General features: G+C 38.4%; 1 protein-coding gene across 1 annotated transcript in view; it reads left to right on the top strand.

Annotated features, from left to right (window-relative positions):
• The window catches only part of ABCA4 (ATP binding cassette subfamily A member 4), a 74685-nt gene extending 56368 nt beyond the window's left edge, over nt 1-18317 (top strand). Inside the window, exons 31-50 of the mRNA XM_035538111.2 lie at nt 185-374; nt 2028-2122; nt 2990-3022; nt 4167-4272; nt 4384-4458; nt 4929-5098; nt 6119-6296; nt 7719-7834; nt 8784-8931; nt 9881-10004; nt 10736-10865; nt 11736-11856; nt 13068-13130; nt 13244-13350; nt 14298-14439; nt 14998-15132; nt 16388-16491; nt 16577-16669; nt 17013-17262; nt 17847-18317. Coding sequence (XP_035394004.1) covers nt 185-374; nt 2028-2122; nt 2990-3022; nt 4167-4272; nt 4384-4458; nt 4929-5098; nt 6119-6296; nt 7719-7834; nt 8784-8931; nt 9881-10004; nt 10736-10865; nt 11736-11856; nt 13068-13130; nt 13244-13350; nt 14298-14439; nt 14998-15132; nt 16388-16491; nt 16577-16669; nt 17013-17262; nt 17847-17966 — 2500 coding nt within the window. The 3' untranslated portion in view covers nt 17967-18317. The remainder of the gene's footprint in view (nt 1-184; nt 375-2027; nt 2123-2989; nt 3023-4166; nt 4273-4383; nt 4459-4928; nt 5099-6118; nt 6297-7718; nt 7835-8783; nt 8932-9880; nt 10005-10735; nt 10866-11735; nt 11857-13067; nt 13131-13243; nt 13351-14297; nt 14440-14997; nt 15133-16387; nt 16492-16576; nt 16670-17012; nt 17263-17846) is intronic.
• The last annotated feature ends 1059 nt before the right edge of the window (nt 18318-19376 follow it).

Here is a 19376-nt window from a genome sequence, read left to right as displayed (position 1 = left end):
TTACTCATGTAACTACTTTGGAGTACTTACTTATGTTTATCAAGTACCCCAAAGTGTTATTACTCAGAAGTCACAGGATAAGGGGTGAGAGGAGGGTGTCTGGTGAAACCATTGTGATTTTCTGGATTTGTGAGCTCTTATAAACTGTATCTCTGAATAGCTAAAGCACTCTTCCTCTACACAGGAACTACCCATGCAATAATACGCCAACTGCCTGGAATACCCCTGCTGTTCATCCTAATGTAAGTAGCCTCTTGCTGAGCCAAAAGTGGAGCTTCGAGAATCCTTCACCTTCCTGCAAGTGCAGCACTCGCAAGAAACTCACCATGCTGCCAGAATGCCCCCCAGGAGCAGGAGGCCTCCCACCACCACAGGTAGTGTCCCTGTGCTGTGGATCTTTGTAGAAAAAGTTTCATGGTGAGAGCTGGAAAAGGGATTAGTGTATACATTTCTTTTGGCTGTTCTTCTAGAAAGAAAGTACTAAGCTAGAAAAAATGAATGTTTGTGTGCATGTGCATGAAGATGAGTAATTTAATAACAATTGATGCTGTAAAGAGAGGAGATGAGATCTACGTTCACACCTGGTCTGATTAATGAATAATCTTAGTTGTGTCCTTTATAAAATGTTTGCTCACTTGAAGATGAAGGGAAAATTATAGCCTGTTATTATTTACATTTTTTACATGCTTTTCTAACAATTTAAAGAAAACAACTGCAGCAACTCTCAGAGTAGTAGCTCACTGATTTACTGCCTCGTCATGCACACTGCTCAGCTTCAGTGTTCCTCTTTGCCAGGCTTGCGCACATTAGCAAAAATGACTTAGTAAAATACAGTTTTTACACTAATGGTACAAAGTTAATTGATTTCTGAATCCAAATCCATGACATGGACTCTTAAAAATACTGATTGTTTGCTTTGGTTTTGCTATCACTATTCACAAAACAACAAAGCAGAATTATATTATGAGGTTATATCATAATCTTATTAACAGCATCCAAAGTTATTTCTGATTTCCGTGTAATCCCTGTCCAAAGGACACCCGAAGTTGAATTTTCCTAATTGCGTACTAGTATATTTGTGAGGAAAATTTTATCTAAAACTTCCAATCCAAGTAGGATGCAAAATTAGTTTTTGTTGCTTGTGGGGATTCTAGTCCTCTAAGGGAGATTTATTTATTATAATAACATATTATCCGAATTATTTTGCAAGATATGATTATTTTGTTTAACTTGTCATGAAGATACAGTTTATATTTCAGTCTTCAGGGAAGCAACAGTATGTAAATAACTGAGAAGTATGTTTAAAGATGAATACCTCATTTATGAAGGCACTAGGAGGATGCGATCTTCCTGTTAATTACCTAGAATAAAGACAGACACTCTGTGTCATCCAGTATTACCTCTCTGTGGACAAATGTAGGAGCTTCTGGAAAGTTCATGAGTCTTGTTTTCTATATAGTAGCTCATTTTCAGGTTGCAAGCTTTGCACTCTGAAACCTTTATAAGCATGTTCCACCCTAGGATGAACTCAACATGTTTGAGATTTTTGATAACTTCATTTTCATTACCAAAAAAAAGAATAATTTTTGTTCGGTGTATCTAATGTGCTAGTAAAGGTGAGCATGTTTGTACACATAATTTTTATTTCAACTTGCTACATCATGGGACAAAGTGAACACCTTATCTTCACTAGGCCTTCAATTTATTTTAAAAGTCTCCTTCTTTTATAGTGAAGAAAAAACCTTGAGCAACCTTGGCCTTTGCAAATAACTCAGGCCAAGTTTCAGAGTGAACTGCAACTGTTTTGTGCCAGGCATTGCAAATTTCTGTGATTTCATTATTTCTTCTGAAATCTCAATAAAGACATTTGGGCTAGAAAATGAAAAACCCACTCTGGTTTCAGTGATACTATTAACCTGAGCAATCGCCCTGAACTGAAGCCACTTTTACTGTTGTTTTACTGACAAACAATAGGTGTAGAGACTCTAAAGTTTACTGTGACTGATTGGATTTTCCTTTCTTCACAGAGAGTGCAGCACAGCACAGAAATTCTTCAAGATCTGACCCACAGAAATATCTCAGATTTTCTGGTGAAAACATATCCCGTTTTGATAAAAGGAAGGTAGGCACAAACCACTCTATTTTTCACATGACATTTCATATCTGTCCATGAAATTCTCATTTAACAGCATAACACCTGATTTGTCACGGTATTGGGTAGACTTGAGCATCATGTCCATATTCCTGATTTAAGCATAGGAGATATGTATTTTAAGGGAGTTAAATTGTTTTTATTCCACCTGTTTGTATAATCGGGTTCTCCTTTATTGGTAGAGCTAAGTTTCAATGTCAATGGCATGCCGTGTTAGCAGTAACGGTGTCAATGGTGAAAAAACTAGTGAACTGCAAAGATACTAGTTTGTGTCACTGAAGAACTGTAGCCACACCAACACGACCATCTGCCTGAGTTAATTATAACTTGCTTCCCAGAAACACTAAAGGGCCAAAGGACAATGTTGCGTAGATGCATCTATCGTACTGTTAGCTCCTGGGCTTGTCTGAGTGTCGTGCATGTTCATTAGCTGTGCAGTGTCCATAGCCTTTTATTTCTGATTTGGGCCTTGCTACCTTTTCCATTCCCAGCACAGTTCTTGATATTCCCATTATATCAGCTATTTGCTGGCTACATTTTACATTTAACTGATTCCTCTCAGGACGTCAAAATTGCTTCAGATGCATATTTTAAAATCAGTTTGTTATGGATTTAGGATAGAGCCAGTATGTGTGACTTTAGAAATTTTCCTTATCTCTGTACAAGCTGGAGATGAATCATGTCAGAAAATAAAAATTTAAAAAATTAAAAAGCTACCTGTGGAAACTAAAGATCTGCAAAGCATAGGAATTCACCTTTAATTTCCATCTAAGTCTGACAGTACAGTTGACTTTGGTTCAGTGCATTAAGAGACAGGATTCTCTTTGTCTTTTTCAGCTTGAAGAGCAAATACTGGGTCAATGAGCAAAGGTAAGAAACCATTTCACAGACTGTGGTGGTAAATAAAGGAACAATGAATTTCTGTTTAACCATGGGGCCTCACAATGTTTCTCTGAATGGACAAGAGGAATTGTGGCAGATAGCATAGAACAAAGAGATGACTGCAGTGTGAAATAGGTTGTGGGTCAGCAAGGGTTTTATAAAGACAAAGGGATTATATTTGTTTGGACTACCCCCACAAGGGTGAAGGCAAGAGACATACAATGGAACTACAACAATTTTATTATCTACATGAATTTGACTAACAGGATCTGAGTGATGGAAAGTTAAATGCAGCTCTACACTGTGCTCAATTTAGTGCTCTGATGCAGCTCTTTCAAAGAGCAGCAGAAAAAAATATGATCCCTCCAAAAAAAACACCTGGGGAAGATGTAAACTAGGCATCAATCTACCATATACATGGGGATAGCAACTGCAACTCCTCATCCCCACTCTGAATACATGCAGTAATTATAAAACAGATTCCACTATTTGCTTCATGCTTGCATGGGGACATCTAACCCCAATGTGATGTCTACACTCGCAGATACTAAACTTAGAAAGATGACATATTAGCTTGAAGAAAACACTTGTGTTTTTCATCAATAGAGGAATTAATTTCAAGAGTAGCAGCTAGATGACTGGCTTCCTTCAGGGAATATCTCCTTGGTCGTGTGCAAACATTACTTTCTATGGGATTAGACTTTGGTTCATGTCATTCAATAGTATTTGTTATTATGGCGTATTGGCTGGCACCAGCACTGCTGAATACCTGCTCCACCAGCTCCACTCAGGGCAGCTGAAATTTTAACTGAGGTCCATGATGTCCTCAGTCCTCCATGTTGTCCAAACAGTTCTATGTCAATTATCTCGATCTAAAGATTTTGAATTGTAGAAATGGCTGTTTTCTCCAAGTATTCTATATAAATAATAATTTTCTCAGGATCCTGGCATGAACCCCTCATAAATTAATATAAAGACCTAATACAACTTGTTAGAAAAAGAGTGGAGATTATTATAGATAAATGATACCATGTATGTAATTTAAACTTATATTAAGGGAGTTTTTAGTATTTGCATCACTGTACAGAGGGTCTGTGATACAAGTGGCTAATAATACTGTTCTCTTTGTTAGATATGGAGGAATTTCTATAGGAGGAAAGCTCCCTGTCCTTCATGTTTCTGGAGATGAAGTTGTCAGTTTTTTCAGTGATTTGTGCCGAATGATGAACGTGACAGGAGTAAGCAAGATTTTTTCATCTCTTTACTGAAGAATTGTTACAAAGCTGAAAATCTGCAGCACTGGAATTCTCCCAGACAGCTGATCTTTATCCTTTTCTTTTTTATTTTAGGGACAAACTTCACTGGCTGCTGCTAAAGAATTTTCTAATTTCCTTAAATACATGGAAACTGAAGATAATATTAAGGTATTTGCTGGAAATTGTCTGAAAATTTACTTTGAGTGTGTTTTGAGATAGAGTTCAAATAGTGAGAATATTACTAGTGGCATTCTCAGATGCAAAAAGAGCTGAAATACTATATTTATTATAAATAACACTGGATACAATGTTAATGCAAAGTTATTTTTAATATGAGTTTTTTTTTTTTTTTTAATCATGTTCTTAGTACTTCTTGCTGCCCTAAATACTTTTGAGTAAGACACATTCTGCTAAATTTTAAAATGTCTTCAAAATCGCTTTACAATGGTTGACCAACCCTTTAAAAGCACAGTATGTGAGCTCCTCCTGCTGGACTGTGCTTACAAATTCTTGGTGCTGGATTCTTTCCTGTTGACAATGCCCACCAAAGTGGATAAAATGCAGCCAAGTTTTCTCCTGCAGCTCAGGGTTATTAGTGAAAGCTTCTTAAACGAATCTATGCTTTCTGACTCTTTTAGGTATGGTTTAACAATAAAGGCTGGCATGCTATGGTTAGTTTCCTAAATGTAGCCAATAATGCAATCCTTAGAGCTAACCTGCGGACTGGCCAAGCTCCTGAGGAGTATGGGATCACTGTTGTAAACCATCCTCTGAACCTCACTAAGGAGCAACTCTCTGAAGTCACTGTGTAAGTCTGCCTGTGTTTTGCCACTGACTTTTACGTACCCTCTCCTGGCAGTTTACCACATCCAGTGGTATATGAAAATATTAAAAAAAATATGAAAAAATATAACAAATATATGAAATAGTTCTGATGATAGAACATGGAGGCCTTTCCTTGAAGTCTTACTCGAATCAAGACTTAGATGCACAATCCATTTTTTTCTGTTTCATAATCCTGTAAGTATTCATTCCTGTTCCTATGTAGTAGCCATGACCATTGGTTATACATGGGTACATGTTTCTGTTGATTCCAAAGGATAAAGGTCAAATTCTGAAGTCTTTGTTCATGCTCCAAAGCCAATAGATCTACTTGTGAAGTGACACAGAGATCATAATCAAAAAAGGCATCAGAAATTGTTCGTAAGCAACTACAAGTAGGCAATAGTCGAAAACCTCTGTCTTGGTGTCAAGGACAACATACAGGTAGATTTTCAACGGCATGTAGTAGGGTTGATGTATTCCTGAACTTCAAAGCCATAACTTCTTGAAAAAGACACTCATAAGAAGTCATGGCTTCCCACTCATGTCTTCTATTAAGTTTAGAAGTCAGTGAAACTGGAAGCTTTTGCCTTAGCGCATAGTCAAGATCTGTGCTTCATCTCACTTTGCAACTTGCCTTTTTGAATACCTTTTCTCCCAGCTCCCAGACCATTTCTGCTGGTGTGCCTTAATGTCTACTTTGTGACACACCATCCAGAAAAGGCTGTCAAACTGAGATAGGAGCTGAACTGTTCCAGAGAATGAAGGAAATTATATAAAAAAAAAAAAAAACTGAATGGTGCCATCAACAGCCACATTTGTTAGCTGCTGTCCAGTGTGATATAGCAAGATACACTAGCACATTTTGAAATTGGAAAAGTCTTCTACTTACAAAATAACCTTGCTACTTCTAGATCTTAACATTTCTATCAGCTTTCCCAAATGCTAACGTAGAGCTGTGCTGCATCCATTCCCTTGCTCAGTCTTTTCTTGTGCTTTGTTGCAGGCTGACCACTTCAGTGGATGCTCTTGTTGCCATCTGTGTGATTTTTGCCATGTCCTTTATCCCAGCCAGTTTTGTTTTATACCTGATTCAAGAACGTGTGACGAAAGCCAAACACCTCCAGTTTGTCAGTGGTGTGAGCCCTGCTATCTACTGGCTAACTAACTTCATGTGGGACATAGTGAGTAACTTCTGGTCTGATTTCATAGCCAGCAATTATTTCTGGGTTTGCATTAACTGGAGACTGATCAGTGAATTGAGTGAAGGTAATTCTGAACACTGCAAAGTATTCATTTCTTGAAGTTCTTTCTCAGAGTATGTGCTAAGGATCTGACCTCTCCTAACTAATGTTAGATGTAGAGATTGTCAGGTGCACAGCACTGAACTAATGGGAGGGTTGTAATCTGAGGATTTCCAGTCCTTAAAACTGAATGTGTAATCAAGTAAAACATGCCATAGCAGGGGAGAGCACTGTTGCCTGAAGCTAGTTACAACCATCTGTGACCCTGCCCTCAACAAGAAACTTAATGAGTGTCAAGATATTCAAAATAGCTAAGTGGGAGATTCATGGACTGCTGGAACAATAGCTGGAGGCCATAAAAAAATCTCCAGGGTGTCTAAAATGATGTGGATATATTTGTTTAGGCCACTGAATCATGTTCACTGTGTTATGCCAAAAGGATTTAGAGCACAGGTCCAGGCTTGCTTAGGCAAGGCTCAGCTATCCTCTCATTACTCTTCAGGCCACTCTGTCATGAAGAAACAAATTATTTGCCTTGTTGAAGCACAGCAAGGATCTTGTTTTGTGGTTATGCTGGCTCAAGGGCTTGTTTGATAAGAAAAGCATTAACATGGAGTAGAAAAAAAATTCAAAAAATAAAAATAAAAAAATTTAAAAGCCCCAAACGTTGGGTGTTTTGGAAGGTGCTTTTTCATGAGAAGGTAAAGCAAAACATATTAAATGAGGGAAAAGAATCAGATCTCTGAGTTCCTGTACCCTGCTGGTCACAGCAGCCTCCCATCAGCTTCACTGCTAGGAATTCTGCTTGGCCATGGCCCTTGACAGCATGGTGCAAAGGTATTAACTGGGGTTAGCAGTTCTGTGAAATGCCACCTTTCAGTCTGCATGGGAAGCTCTGTGCATTGCAGTGGACCTGCACGACTAATGCTGAACAGAGAAACTGAACAGAGTAGTGGCCAAGCGTCACTCACTTTGGCCTCCTTCCAGTAATGTGGCTCAAATAACTAGCTTTTTCCTTCCTATACATAACCTTTGTATCACCAAAAACTGCATTTCCTTGTATACTCACTGCCTCTTTCTGTGGGCAGCCTGCCAGCAGGACCATGAAACAATCAGTTCCAAACCATAACCTAAGAAACAACAATATGTTATAATTTTAATAAACAGTCTGATAAAAGACGCCTCAGAAAAATGTCAAATGCTGCCAGAAGTCCATTGAGTTAAAAACTTGAGTAACTAGTCTAGCTCAAAAATTCCAGTGTTCCTCAGTACAAAATCCTTTGGGAATAATGTTTAGGATCTAGATAGGTTTGCAACCCTTCTCTGGTCTTACACACTGATCTTCACCTTGTGATGTGGCAGGTGAATTATGCAGTGAGTGCTGGACTGGTTGTGGTTATATTTGCTGGATTCAAGAAGAAAGCATACACTTCTCCAACTAACCTCCCTGTGCTTATTGCTCTGCTGCTTCTGTATGGGTGAGTGTTCAAGATCATTCCTGCATGTGGAGCCCTGTATTTCACATGGAAATGATTTCACGTTGTTGAGCTTGGTGCTTAGTGAAATCCAGCTTCAAAGAATAAAACTAAGTTGGCACAATGCAGGTTAGAACTGTATTCTGTTCCTAATTCAGGTTACTTACACTCTTTGTCCAGCCACATGCTGTGAAGATTTTTGTCACTACTTCACAGAAATTTTCACCATTTAATGTTGAAATTTTATCACTCCTCACTCCCACCTGCTACTGCACAGAAGATTTTTCTTAACTACACTCTCACAGAGGCACAACCAGTGTCACTCCTTGGCTTGGCTTTGGCCAGTGCTGGGTCCCTTTTGGCGCTGGCTGGAACTGGCTCTTCTCTAACGTGGTGCAGCTGCTGGACTCTTCTCACAGAGGCCACCCCTGCAGCCCTCCTACTACACATAAATCTAATACATCGTCTAATTTACCTTGACACGTAAATCTAATACATCATCTCGTTCCTTTATGATATGCACATTGTGTAGGATTTTAATGGTCATTTATTTGCCTCATTGACATCCAATACTAAAATATTATTCAGCGTTTTACCCAAGGGCAAAGAGAATTGAGTCTTCAACAAATATTTTTTTTCTTCAAGTGAACATTTGTGTTGGCAAAATAGCCTTTTATAAGGGTGACTGGAATTCATTTCCTCTCATTTAATTAGTTATCATATGTCTTTATATATAAAATAATATTCCTACTAGCTTTGTAGTGGGAGTTAGTTTAGAGAAAACAATCTAGAAAAAAAAAAACAAAAACAGATCTCTCTCTGGATTTAAAAAAGAAATAAAGTTTTTTGTATTGTCCTATGTATATCACAAATTAAATCTAAGAGGCCACAGATGTTTTCTGGACAGACTACCTTTAATTTATATTGTAATATTTCTATCTTTTGCCTGCAGATGGGCAGTAATTCCCATGATGTACCCTGCTTCTTCTTTCTTCAGTGTCCCCAGCACTGCTTATGTTGCATTGTCTTGTATTAATCTCTTTGTGGGGATCAACAGCAGTGCCATTACATTCATCCTGGAGCTATTTGAAAATAACCCAGTAAGTAATGTTTTTGTTGTGACCTGGTTTTAAAAAGCTGTTAAAAGGATGTCCAAGCATAGCCATCTCTAACTGTCTCTCTCTATCTTGCCATTATTCTGGCAGTAAATAAGTGAGTGGAGAACTTGCTGTGTTACTGCAGGGACAGGTGAGCAGAATAAACCACAGAAGCAAACCTCAGGGCTGTTGGTATCTTGGGCTTCCAACCATCCACATACATGAGGAATGACGTTGAGCTGACTGCAATCCAATTACCTATCATTACCAACAGTACGTTTTAAGACACCCCGTGCTGATAAAAGCATTGTTGTTTGGTCGGAAGGAAAACACAGATCTTGATTCAATTGGAGTCATGGTTTCAAGGGCCAACTTTACAATACTTAATGTCTGTGGGACAGCAGCCCAGTATTGTTACTTTTGACAATATGTCTCCATTGCAGACATTGTGTCTCCAGAGAGATAACTGTCCTTCTCTGGATTCAGTGGTGGTGCAGCTAGATTGATGCAGGTACTTACACTGCGTTGGGTATCTCCACCTTTCACCAAAGTCTGCTGTGTAGTTATGCCCAGACACTGGTATTTTTCAAAATTATGACAGCCCTGATTATGGAAATATTCCAGCTATAAATAAAGCTATTACGATAGAAAAGTACCAAAATACCAAAGTACTCTTACTTCTTGTTCACAGTTCTTGTTTGCAATAGCTGACACCAGAACAGCATGTTGCCTCAGCTACATAGACAAATATTTCATTACGAAGATTAATTTCTCTTCTCAGTGACAATTTTTCACAAGCACCTTGATGGTGCAGTGTATGCCAGTATTCTGCCATGCTGCAGATAAACATAAAACGTCCAGTTTCTCTGACATGAAAAATAACTTTTCATTCATTTCGCTATGTTTTAAGTCTTGTTTCAACTGCTTATGATGTCCTTTCTGTTCCTTATAGACTTTGCTAAAATTTAATAAAACATTGAAAAATGTGCTGATTGTCTTCCCACACTTTTGCCTGGGCCGTGGACTCATTGACTTGGCCATAAACCAAGCTGTGAGTGAAGTTTATGCCAGGTTTGGTAAGTAAGAGCCAATAACCAACAAGGTGTATCAGTTTTACCTGGTCTGACCTTGGGTGAGATGTTTCAGAGGGTTGTTTTGGAAAACTAGAGTCTTTTTCTAAAATCTTCCCCTTTCGCATGATCAGGTAGATGAGTATGAAAGCTCAGTCTCCCTGAAGGAATCACAGCTGCCAGAACTTTAGGGTCTGACCAGTGGTCTGTATTGGAAATTAAACTATTTGTTCAGTGCCAGACTGTGGTGTTTTTTATCACTTGTCCTGAAGTCCCTAGATTATCACAGCTAGGGTATATAATTTCATTTCGTTTGAATATTTTGGTGGCCCTCATGTTAATGATTAAAGTGGCTGTTCTTCAAATGCATGTTCTTTGGATGTGGCAGTTTTTGTTATCAAACTTCTTGTTAAAAGCATAGTGATAAAGCAAAACTTTTTTTTTTTTTCCCAGAAAATGTCTTTCATATAATCATACAAATTTCATGCTATGAAATCCAAATAAGAGCATATTCAGAGAGCTTATATTCATTTTTGCTCCCATGCAGCAGCTGAGCTTGGGGTATAGTTTCTTAAGAATCAGTATTTATAATACACTGGAAAAGGGCAGACATTGCCTGGTCATGATAAAATAAAAATTTTCATTCTAAACCATTACGCTTACGCCTTTTGTTCTGATGTGCACTGTTTTTTTCAGCAGTATTTGATCTTGCTTTCTGGTGCTCTCTCCCTCCATAGGTGAGGAGCATGTTTCCAATCCTTTTCAGTGGGACTTTGTTGGAAAGAACCTGGTTGCCATGGCTGTTCAAGGAGTTGCATTCTTCATTCTGAATCTCCTTATGCAGCACCGTTTATTCTCCTCAAGATGGTATGTCTGAAAGCTTGTATTAATATTCTTTCATTAACAGGGCAAGTGTCTTTATTGTTCTGTATGTTCCTGTTTTGTTTTTTTTTTTCTTTCTTTTTCTCTGAATTTATAGCAGCTTTTATAGCTTTATTCTGTTTACTTATCTGATTTCATCTTAACTTGTTGCTAGTCTCTTTATCTGCATTGTTTTCATGGGATTTAAGAATATATTTATATAGCTTATTGAAGAAATTAGTTTTCTTGAACTAGGACTTCAGTGTAAATTTTGTAGATTAGGACACTAATGGTGAGATGATAAAATGACTTGGAAAGCTTGTTGTTTCCTAAGTAATGGCACGAAGTACTAGCCTGACATCCCAAGACTAGAATACTAGTCCATTGCATAGGACAGTCACAGCCTGGGCGCACTATTCAAGCTTCCCTTCTCTGTTTCAATGAAAGCAGCTGCCTTTCAGGTGTGAGTGGGTTGTTCATTGCTGTTGGAGATTGCCAACAAGACTACTAGTTGGTAGTTCTGAAAATACTGTCCTACAGGGAAGTCTGCTCAAAAGATAGGTAGAAGGACTATCAGTAGATACTGAAGAGCTGCCAAACAGTGAAAGCTGTCGCTTAGAGGCAGCTTGTCGTATCAGTGACTGGCAACATCATGCTCGTTTGAGCAAGCGATTTAATCCCTTTTCAGTATTTAGAGCTTAACTTTCAAAGGTCAGGGATTCTCCCAACCCCAGGAATGCTCCAGCCAATGTCACAAGTTTACTGCTTCCACCAGTCACAGTTTTGGCAATTGAGTAACTGTTGTTTCACACTCCTATTGTAATCGCACTCAGGGCAACTCATTGTTTCTGCATTCAATCATCTGTTTTTTTCCAGGTTTGCTGAGACTACCAAATCACCTGTTATTGATGAAGATGAGGATGTTGCAGAAGAAAGAAAAAGAATTATGAATGGAGGGAAAAAAACAGATATCTTAGAATTACAAGAACTGACCAAGGTACAATTTGAGAAGAATGAAATATATGAACCCAGTGTAAGTTGATTCTCGTAGAATGTATTTCAGCAGTGGATTCAGATGGTATTGTTTTCAAAATCAAGCTTGTGCCTTGGAAAATAATGAACATTTTAGAATTCAGGGATTTATATGTTATTTGGCTATTTCCTTTTATTAGAAAACAAACCAGAAAATCCAGCGAGGACATTGAACCCCCTCCCTTCCCCAACACACACACACACACACACACACACACACTCCTTTTCTTGAAGTATTTTACCTCACATCATCCAACTTGATTTATATATTGATTGTCCATTTCTACTACTAGTCTTTTCTTCTGCATTGCTGTTTTTCCATAGGTGAATTTCAGTCTCAAGTTCACCATTTAGTTCCTTTCACATTTAGGGCTATAGTTATTGCTAATTTATCTTCTTTCAAGACAGTGAAGGCATATAACTGTTGCTATCAGAATACATGCAAGCCTGAGCTACAAAAATAAAAAGGCTGCACACATGTGGGAAAAGAATTTGCAGGGAGCTTTGCGCTGTTTCACACGTCCCTGAATTAGAGATAATGAGGAAAACAGCGGTAGAACCAAAAACTTGAGCAAGGTCGAGATAAAGTAAATTGGCTACAGTGTTAAAGATGAGCTTTGGGCAGTGGCCAATTGCTGGCTGGCTCGAGGCATGTCTGAGGGTCTCTAACCAATTGCATGACAGATTCGGGCGTGTGGACAGCGCGTGGGACTACGGGGAAAGTATATGTAGTAGTGAAAAAGGGCAATAAAGGTCTCCTGTTCAAGAGCCATCAGGAGTCCGTGTCTTGCATCCCTTCAGCACACATTGTTGGGATCTCAAGAACAGAGAACTGGAATATCATTCTCCAGATCTTGCTGTATTGTTCCACTTTGTTTGATATGTCAGAGATACTTCGTCCCAGCAAAGCATCAGGTCTGCTGCTTAGCACTAAAGATATGAAGTAAAAGGGTTCATGAAGGAAACTTGGAATTTTTAGGGGTTATTACAAATGTATTTAATGTAAATAAATGTCTGACTTGGTAGAATGCTTACTCTTTCTTTCCAAAATTTTATTTATCTTTTACTTTTGTCTTGGTTCTAAAGTTGCCTCATTCCAACAGCATTAAACTAAAAAAATCAGAAATTTTTCTTTGCTGCAAAAGTCCTGAAATATTTTTTTTTCTGTCAATTTAGATTTATGCAGGTAGGCACAAGCCAGCAGTGGACAGGCTCTGTGTTGGCATCCGTCCTGGAGAGGTAGGTTGTTCAACAGCACTAGGTTACTCATTCCATGGATCAGTTCAAATTGCATGCCTTTGTTGATTTACAACTTGTAAATACTAAAAAATGTGATAAATTTTATAATTCAGTGCTTTGGTCTTTTGGGAGTCAATGGTGCTGGCAAAACAACAACATTCAGAATGCTGACTGGAGATACTGATGTGACATCTGGAGATGCTGTAGTGGCTGGCAATAGGTAAGTACCTTAAACAAACAAACAAAACTGTGACAGTTCATTTACCATGATAGACTCTTAGTCTCAATGACCCAGTAGCTCCCTTCCAGTTTTATGGGACTGCGAGAGACCATACTAGCACCTTTAACACTGCGTTGTAAAATTTGGGGCTAAGTTATACTAGTGCTAGCAGTGCAACTAGGCAATCAGATCTAATGGCGAGAGCTTCCAAACATAAGATAACACCCAAGAGAGCATTTTGATTTGAGCTTTGGAACTTTTCTCTGTCTGTTTTTAGCTGCTTTATTTAAACAGGGCTGGCATGCCATGACAACTCATCACTACATCATGATTCAATATGTATGTCAGTTTAGTTCCAGGTTGTGCATCTTGGTTCCTTAGGTGTAGTTGGGGTTTGACTCTTTGATGTGATTTGAATAAATAGCTGTTTTGTTGCCAGGACATGATTCTGAGCAACCTGCTGCATTTGACCTTGTTTGAGCAGGGTGGGCGGACAAAGACGACGTCCAGAGGTTCGTTCCAACCTCAGTCATTCTGTGATTCTGTACTTCTCTCATCTTCTCCCATTGCTACTACCAGCAAACATTGTTAGCTTCGTATCTTGCATGTCTGTTCCCAGTGACCACAATCTGAGATGAAATTTCCTAATTTTTAAATCTCAAAATAAACACCATTTGCAAAAAGTAAGATCTATTGGGAACTTCTCTTTAAGTTAGCCTATACTTACACAGGAAGTGGATTTGCACTCTTAACCAGAGCTTAGCTGGCTTAAATGAGAATATATTCCTTGCTACACCGTACAAACATTTTAGTAGATTCTTGTACTGGGGTGAATTCATTTTCCTCTTAGAAAAGTTGCCCCAGAAAAGGAAGATTTTATTCAAACTGTCCATCTCTGTCTTAAATCTAGTGTTACAGGTATAAGATTTTTTTCTTTGTTTCTCCAGTATATTGACTGACATTTCTAGTGTTCATCAAAACATGGGATACTGTCCTCAGTTTGATGCCCTTGATGACCTGCTCACAGGACAAGAACATCTGTATTTATATGCACGCCTGCGAGGGGTTCCAGCAGAGGAAATCAAGAGGGTAAAGCATCTCACTTTTGACTTGTATATAGTTACAGTGAATGTTTGAGATGATTCACCTCATGCCAAGGTCCAAAGTTTCCAAGGTGGGCTTGCTTTTCTCTGTGTTGAAGTCCTGGGAGTGGTTCTTGTCATTTGGAGTTCAGTACAAGAATGCAGAGTCAAATCCAGGTTCATAGGCATTAATGATACTGGCAAAACTGTGGAGCCAACTCTGGAAGGCTAAGGATGCAACTGCTGTGACTCTGAACTGGTATGGTTGCTGTTTTGTTATTTTATTTGAAGTTGTTTATGTATGAGAAAAAAAAAACATGAAGATTGCAGAAGAAAATAACGTACATTCTTGCACAAATAGGAAGTCTACAGCTAAGGCTGGGTTATGGCTTTGCTTCAAGGAATTAGAATTCCCCTCATCATCATAATTTTTTTTTTTGACTCCACTGCTCCAATACTAAAACAAATGCGCCAAAACCCAGGGGTTTGCCAGAAGAGGGATGTATCAGCAATCCAGTCCGCTGTGTATTAGCTGCTGTGTGAAAAAAAATGTTCTTTCTCATAGGTTGCTGAATGGGGCATCCAGAAGCTGGGACTTCCCATGTATGCAGACCAGCTGGCTGGTACCTACAGTGGTGGCAACAAGCGCAAGCTCTCCACTGCCATTGCACTCATAGGATGCCCACCACTCGTCTTGCTAGTAAGTGTCATGGTAGCATAGCTTAATATGACATTTCATGAAACTACATGCTAAAGAGCTACAAGGATGGTAATGATTGTTCTTGCAAGCTCCTTTCTGCCTCAACTTAAGTCTACTTCCGTGTAAACTTGAGTTCTTTCATTTCAGGGTAGACTGGGATGCATTGCAAGATACTGTTTCAAATGGAACCTAAGTTATGAAAGAAAGGTCTTCAGTAAAGAATGGCTTGAGATAAAATCTATAACCTAGACAAATCTGAATTTAAATCCATGTTTGGTTTCAGTCTGCCTTTTTTTGTCAGAGAAAACCAGTCATGTAAAAAAGGATCTTATGACATATACATTGCTGCTTTTTCCAGCAGAACAGAGGAAGGTAGTTGCCCTTTTGCAACATTTAATATCTTTAGAATGAACTATAAAATTTTTGAATAAACTATACAAATGCTGAAATGTAGTCCTCATCAACTAACATAAATTATCAGATAATTGCATATCTCAAGGGTAATTTAAAATGCAATTGCTACAAAAATTATTTATTTAGATTATACTGTACCACCTAAATCCATAGGCTATAAAGAAACATTAATAACTGCTCAGTAGTTAATAGCTTAATAGTTCCTTCACCTATTTAATATGCCTTTACATGTATTCTGCCTAAACACAGTAAGCAGCCAGATGAAATGTTTTCTCACAATATATTTTATTTATTTATTTATTTTCAGCTGGTGTAAATCAGGGTGGCTTCACTAGCTTCTTGGGTTGCAAAATGTCCTGTTTCTGTAAGAAAGAAGGTTACTTTTAAAGCCAGACTTGACACAGTTTGATGCAGCTGCTACTACATCACTCTCTTTCTGTTTATTTTTATTTTAGGGCCTAAATGTTTTGGTAATGGGGTATCACGAGGCTTACATTTTTTATAGCTAAGACTCCAGACTGTGGAATGCCTTTATCAGAACATTCACTCTGTTCCTTTCCCTGTAGCTGTGCCCTACACAGACAGCACTGTACTCTTATGCATTATTTCTTGTATTTGTTTCCTTACTGCTTTGTGCCAAGAAGTACCTTAGTATTCATTCACTTAGATATTTCTCAAGGCATTTGTGCTTTCTCAAGGCACAGATTTCAGTAGGGAAGCAGCTATATCAGCTATATGCTAATTCCCAAATGTGCAACAGATTGATTCCAATGGTTTACTTCTAAATGATTTTTTTTTACCTGCTTTTCTTAAACTGGCTGTCTTAACATTTCCCTTCCAGGATGAACCAACTACTGGAATGGACCCTCAGTCCCGGCGCCTCCTGTGGGACTCTATTGTCAGCGTGCTCAGAGATGGACGAGCTGTGGTTCTAACTTCACACAGGTATAGAGCTGGGATTCAGAATGCCCGAGAAGCTGACATTCATCTGCTGGCTTTTATCTCAAATATCTTTTCTCTGTTCTGAAAGTATGGAAGAATGTGAAGCTCTCTGTACTCGTCTAGCCATCATGGTAAAAGGTACCTTCAAGTGCCTGGGAACAATTCAGCAGCTAAAATACAAGTAAGTTGACTACATTATGGTGTTTTTTTTATGGGAAAACTTAGTACATGTGACACGAACTGTTGTTAATACAGCAAACCAATCTGAAGAGCTGTTGTTTGAACAGACCAATTTCTGGGTGCAACTCTGTGGTATTCTAGACGATTTAGGTAGACTTCGTTTTCAAATCCGTTATACTACAGGCCACTTCTGCAGGCCAAACACAGTGCTTCCTACAAAGCTAGATCTTAGGCATAATCTTTCAGATATTGTTACTGCTTTCATAGCCGCTGAAAATGATTTTTCTCCCTGAATAATGAAATGATCTCCTCATCCAATTCCCAAACCCATATGTGCTTCCCAGGTTTGGAGATGGCTACATTGTCACTCTGAAAATCAAAGCTCCGAAGGCAGGGCTGCCTCCAGATCCTAGTCGTGCTGAGCAATTCATACGCATAAACTTCCCAGGGAGTTTACAGAGAGAGAAACACTACAACATGCTGCAGTATCAGATTTGCTCGTCCTCTCTGGCTAAGATTTTTCGATTAATAATCTCCAATAAGGAAAACTTGCATATTGAAGAATATTCTGTCTCTCAAACAACTTTAGATCAGGTGAGTAAAAAAAAAAAAAAAAAGCATCCATGAGAAAGCCTATTCTGCGATGCAACGAGGATGTGTCCAAACAACTGAAGGACCAAACTGCTTAGAGTAGAGAATTCCCTCACATCTCCTTCTCAGACAAAATTCCCAGACTCCTCATCAAGGAAGGTGGATCAGGTATGAAATCTGAAACTAATTCCCTGTGTAAATAGGTGCCAGTTGAATGCTAGTGAGACAGCATTTCCCAGATGCTAGAGTTCCCACAACCCATTCCTTAAGGAGCAAGGTCAGCTAGTCAGAATGAGGCTTGCTGAGCTAGGAATGATCTAATACTTCTTTCCATTTCATTTCAAGTAAGAGATATGACTATGTTGTGTCAGAGATGCTGATAGAGAGATGTGGTATCTAGTTAAATGTTTTTATGTCTCATCATGGTTATTATACCAGAGCAATATACCAGAATCCAGTATCTCAGTTCAATACATCTTTGGATTCCCTTTTCTGTATCTTCCCTGCAGAGATGCCAGTGTACAGAGACATTCCACTAACTCACCTCAGTTGATGAGGTGGTGACATTTTCTGCTTTCCTCACACAGGTCTTTGTGAACTTTGCTAAGCAGATGGAGGATGAGGAAATTCCTTTGCATCCCCGTGCAGCTGGAGCCAGTCGAGAAGCAAAGGTGTCCCCTGCTTTGCATCAGCAAGCAGTTGCATAGACTATTCCTACTGTCACTAGCACTTAATGTGCCATACCAGAGCAGTAAAAAGTAAAACAAGACTCCTAGGCTCAGTACTATACTAATTTTTTGTACCTTTCTGAGAACTGTGCTCATAACTCCCTAGCAACAGCAAACTTCTGCTGCTCTACCAGGAACACTGCATACAGCATGTGCTGAAAGTGTTGAAGTAAAGGCTGGTTCTTGGTTCTACAATGAAATCTTCTTCTAATGTAAAGTTCATTTAAGATACAAGAAGAGAAGTCACACTCCTCCTTGTTGACGTGTAAAGAGCATTAAAAACAGTTTCTCTGTCTGGCCCTTTCAGGCTGGTAGGTTTTTCTCATTTAACTCGTTTTTCATTCTCGGCAATGGAAATAGACAGTTGTCTCAGCAAAAATGAGAAGAACTCATTAAGATCTCAGACCCAGGCAAGAAATTTGCTTAAAAGAAAACATCTTAATGAAAATTATTTCATACTCACTTATCTTCAAGTTCAGAAATAGAAGCAGAATAGCAAATTGGGGTTTAAAGAAAATAGAGTATGTGCAAATTGGCCCAAAGTTTAGTTTTATCATGGAGGCTTGGAAAAATATCTTTGTTACCAAACAAGATCAAACTTTTCTTCTTTCCTGTAACCTGGCCCTCAAATGGGTGTGTAGTGTGAGTAAAGTATGTGTTTTGTCCGTGCTCAGGAGAATTTCAGCCAGCTTGTACTCCGCACTGCACTCAGTGGGAAATCATTTGACATTTAGCTCCTTTCTCTGGTTCACAGTTAAACTAGTGGAAAATAACAGTACTGAAAACAAATTCATAATGATGTATTGCTTCAGTTATCTAAGAAATCATTTCATTTCCAAGAAATCTCCAAGATGTGTTATACAGAAATAAAATCTGGGTCATGTATTTTTGCTTTTTTAGTTTTTTTTTCTTCAATTTATCTTCTTATTTAATGAAAGTACATTCTTGCTTTGTGCTTTACAAAATATTATGAAACTTTGGCAACCACCTGTAGTCTTCCTCTTTTGCCGTAATTATTTCAACTGAATTCAATGTAAAGGCTAGAATTTATTGCATATTTCACCCTTACAAATAGCTGCAAAATCTTTCTATACATCCATTATAAATAAATTAATAATAAAACAAAACAGTATCTATGCATTCTCTTCATATTCTGAAATAGCTTCTTCAAAATGTCATTCAGATAGATTGCAATAGTCTTTTTTTTTTACTAGATTTGCATAAAACCCAACTAAGTCCCACTGAACATCTTGTGAAAAAGAAAACACAGGAAGTTCAAAATGTAGCTGATTTTTTTACCCCTGGCTCTGAAAATAGGAAGGGAGCTAGCATTCTGAGGACTAGCAGCCACTTTTTGTATTTACAAAGTACATTAAAAATTATTCAGAG

Source organism: Cygnus atratus, chromosome 8 (genome assembly GCF_013377495.2).
Source record: "Cygnus atratus isolate AKBS03 ecotype Queensland, Australia chromosome 8, CAtr_DNAZoo_HiC_assembly, whole genome shotgun sequence".
Classification (NCBI taxonomy): Eukaryota; Metazoa; Chordata; class Aves; order Anseriformes; family Anatidae; genus Cygnus; species Cygnus atratus.
This window is presented reverse-complemented; position numbering and strand designations above follow the sequence as displayed.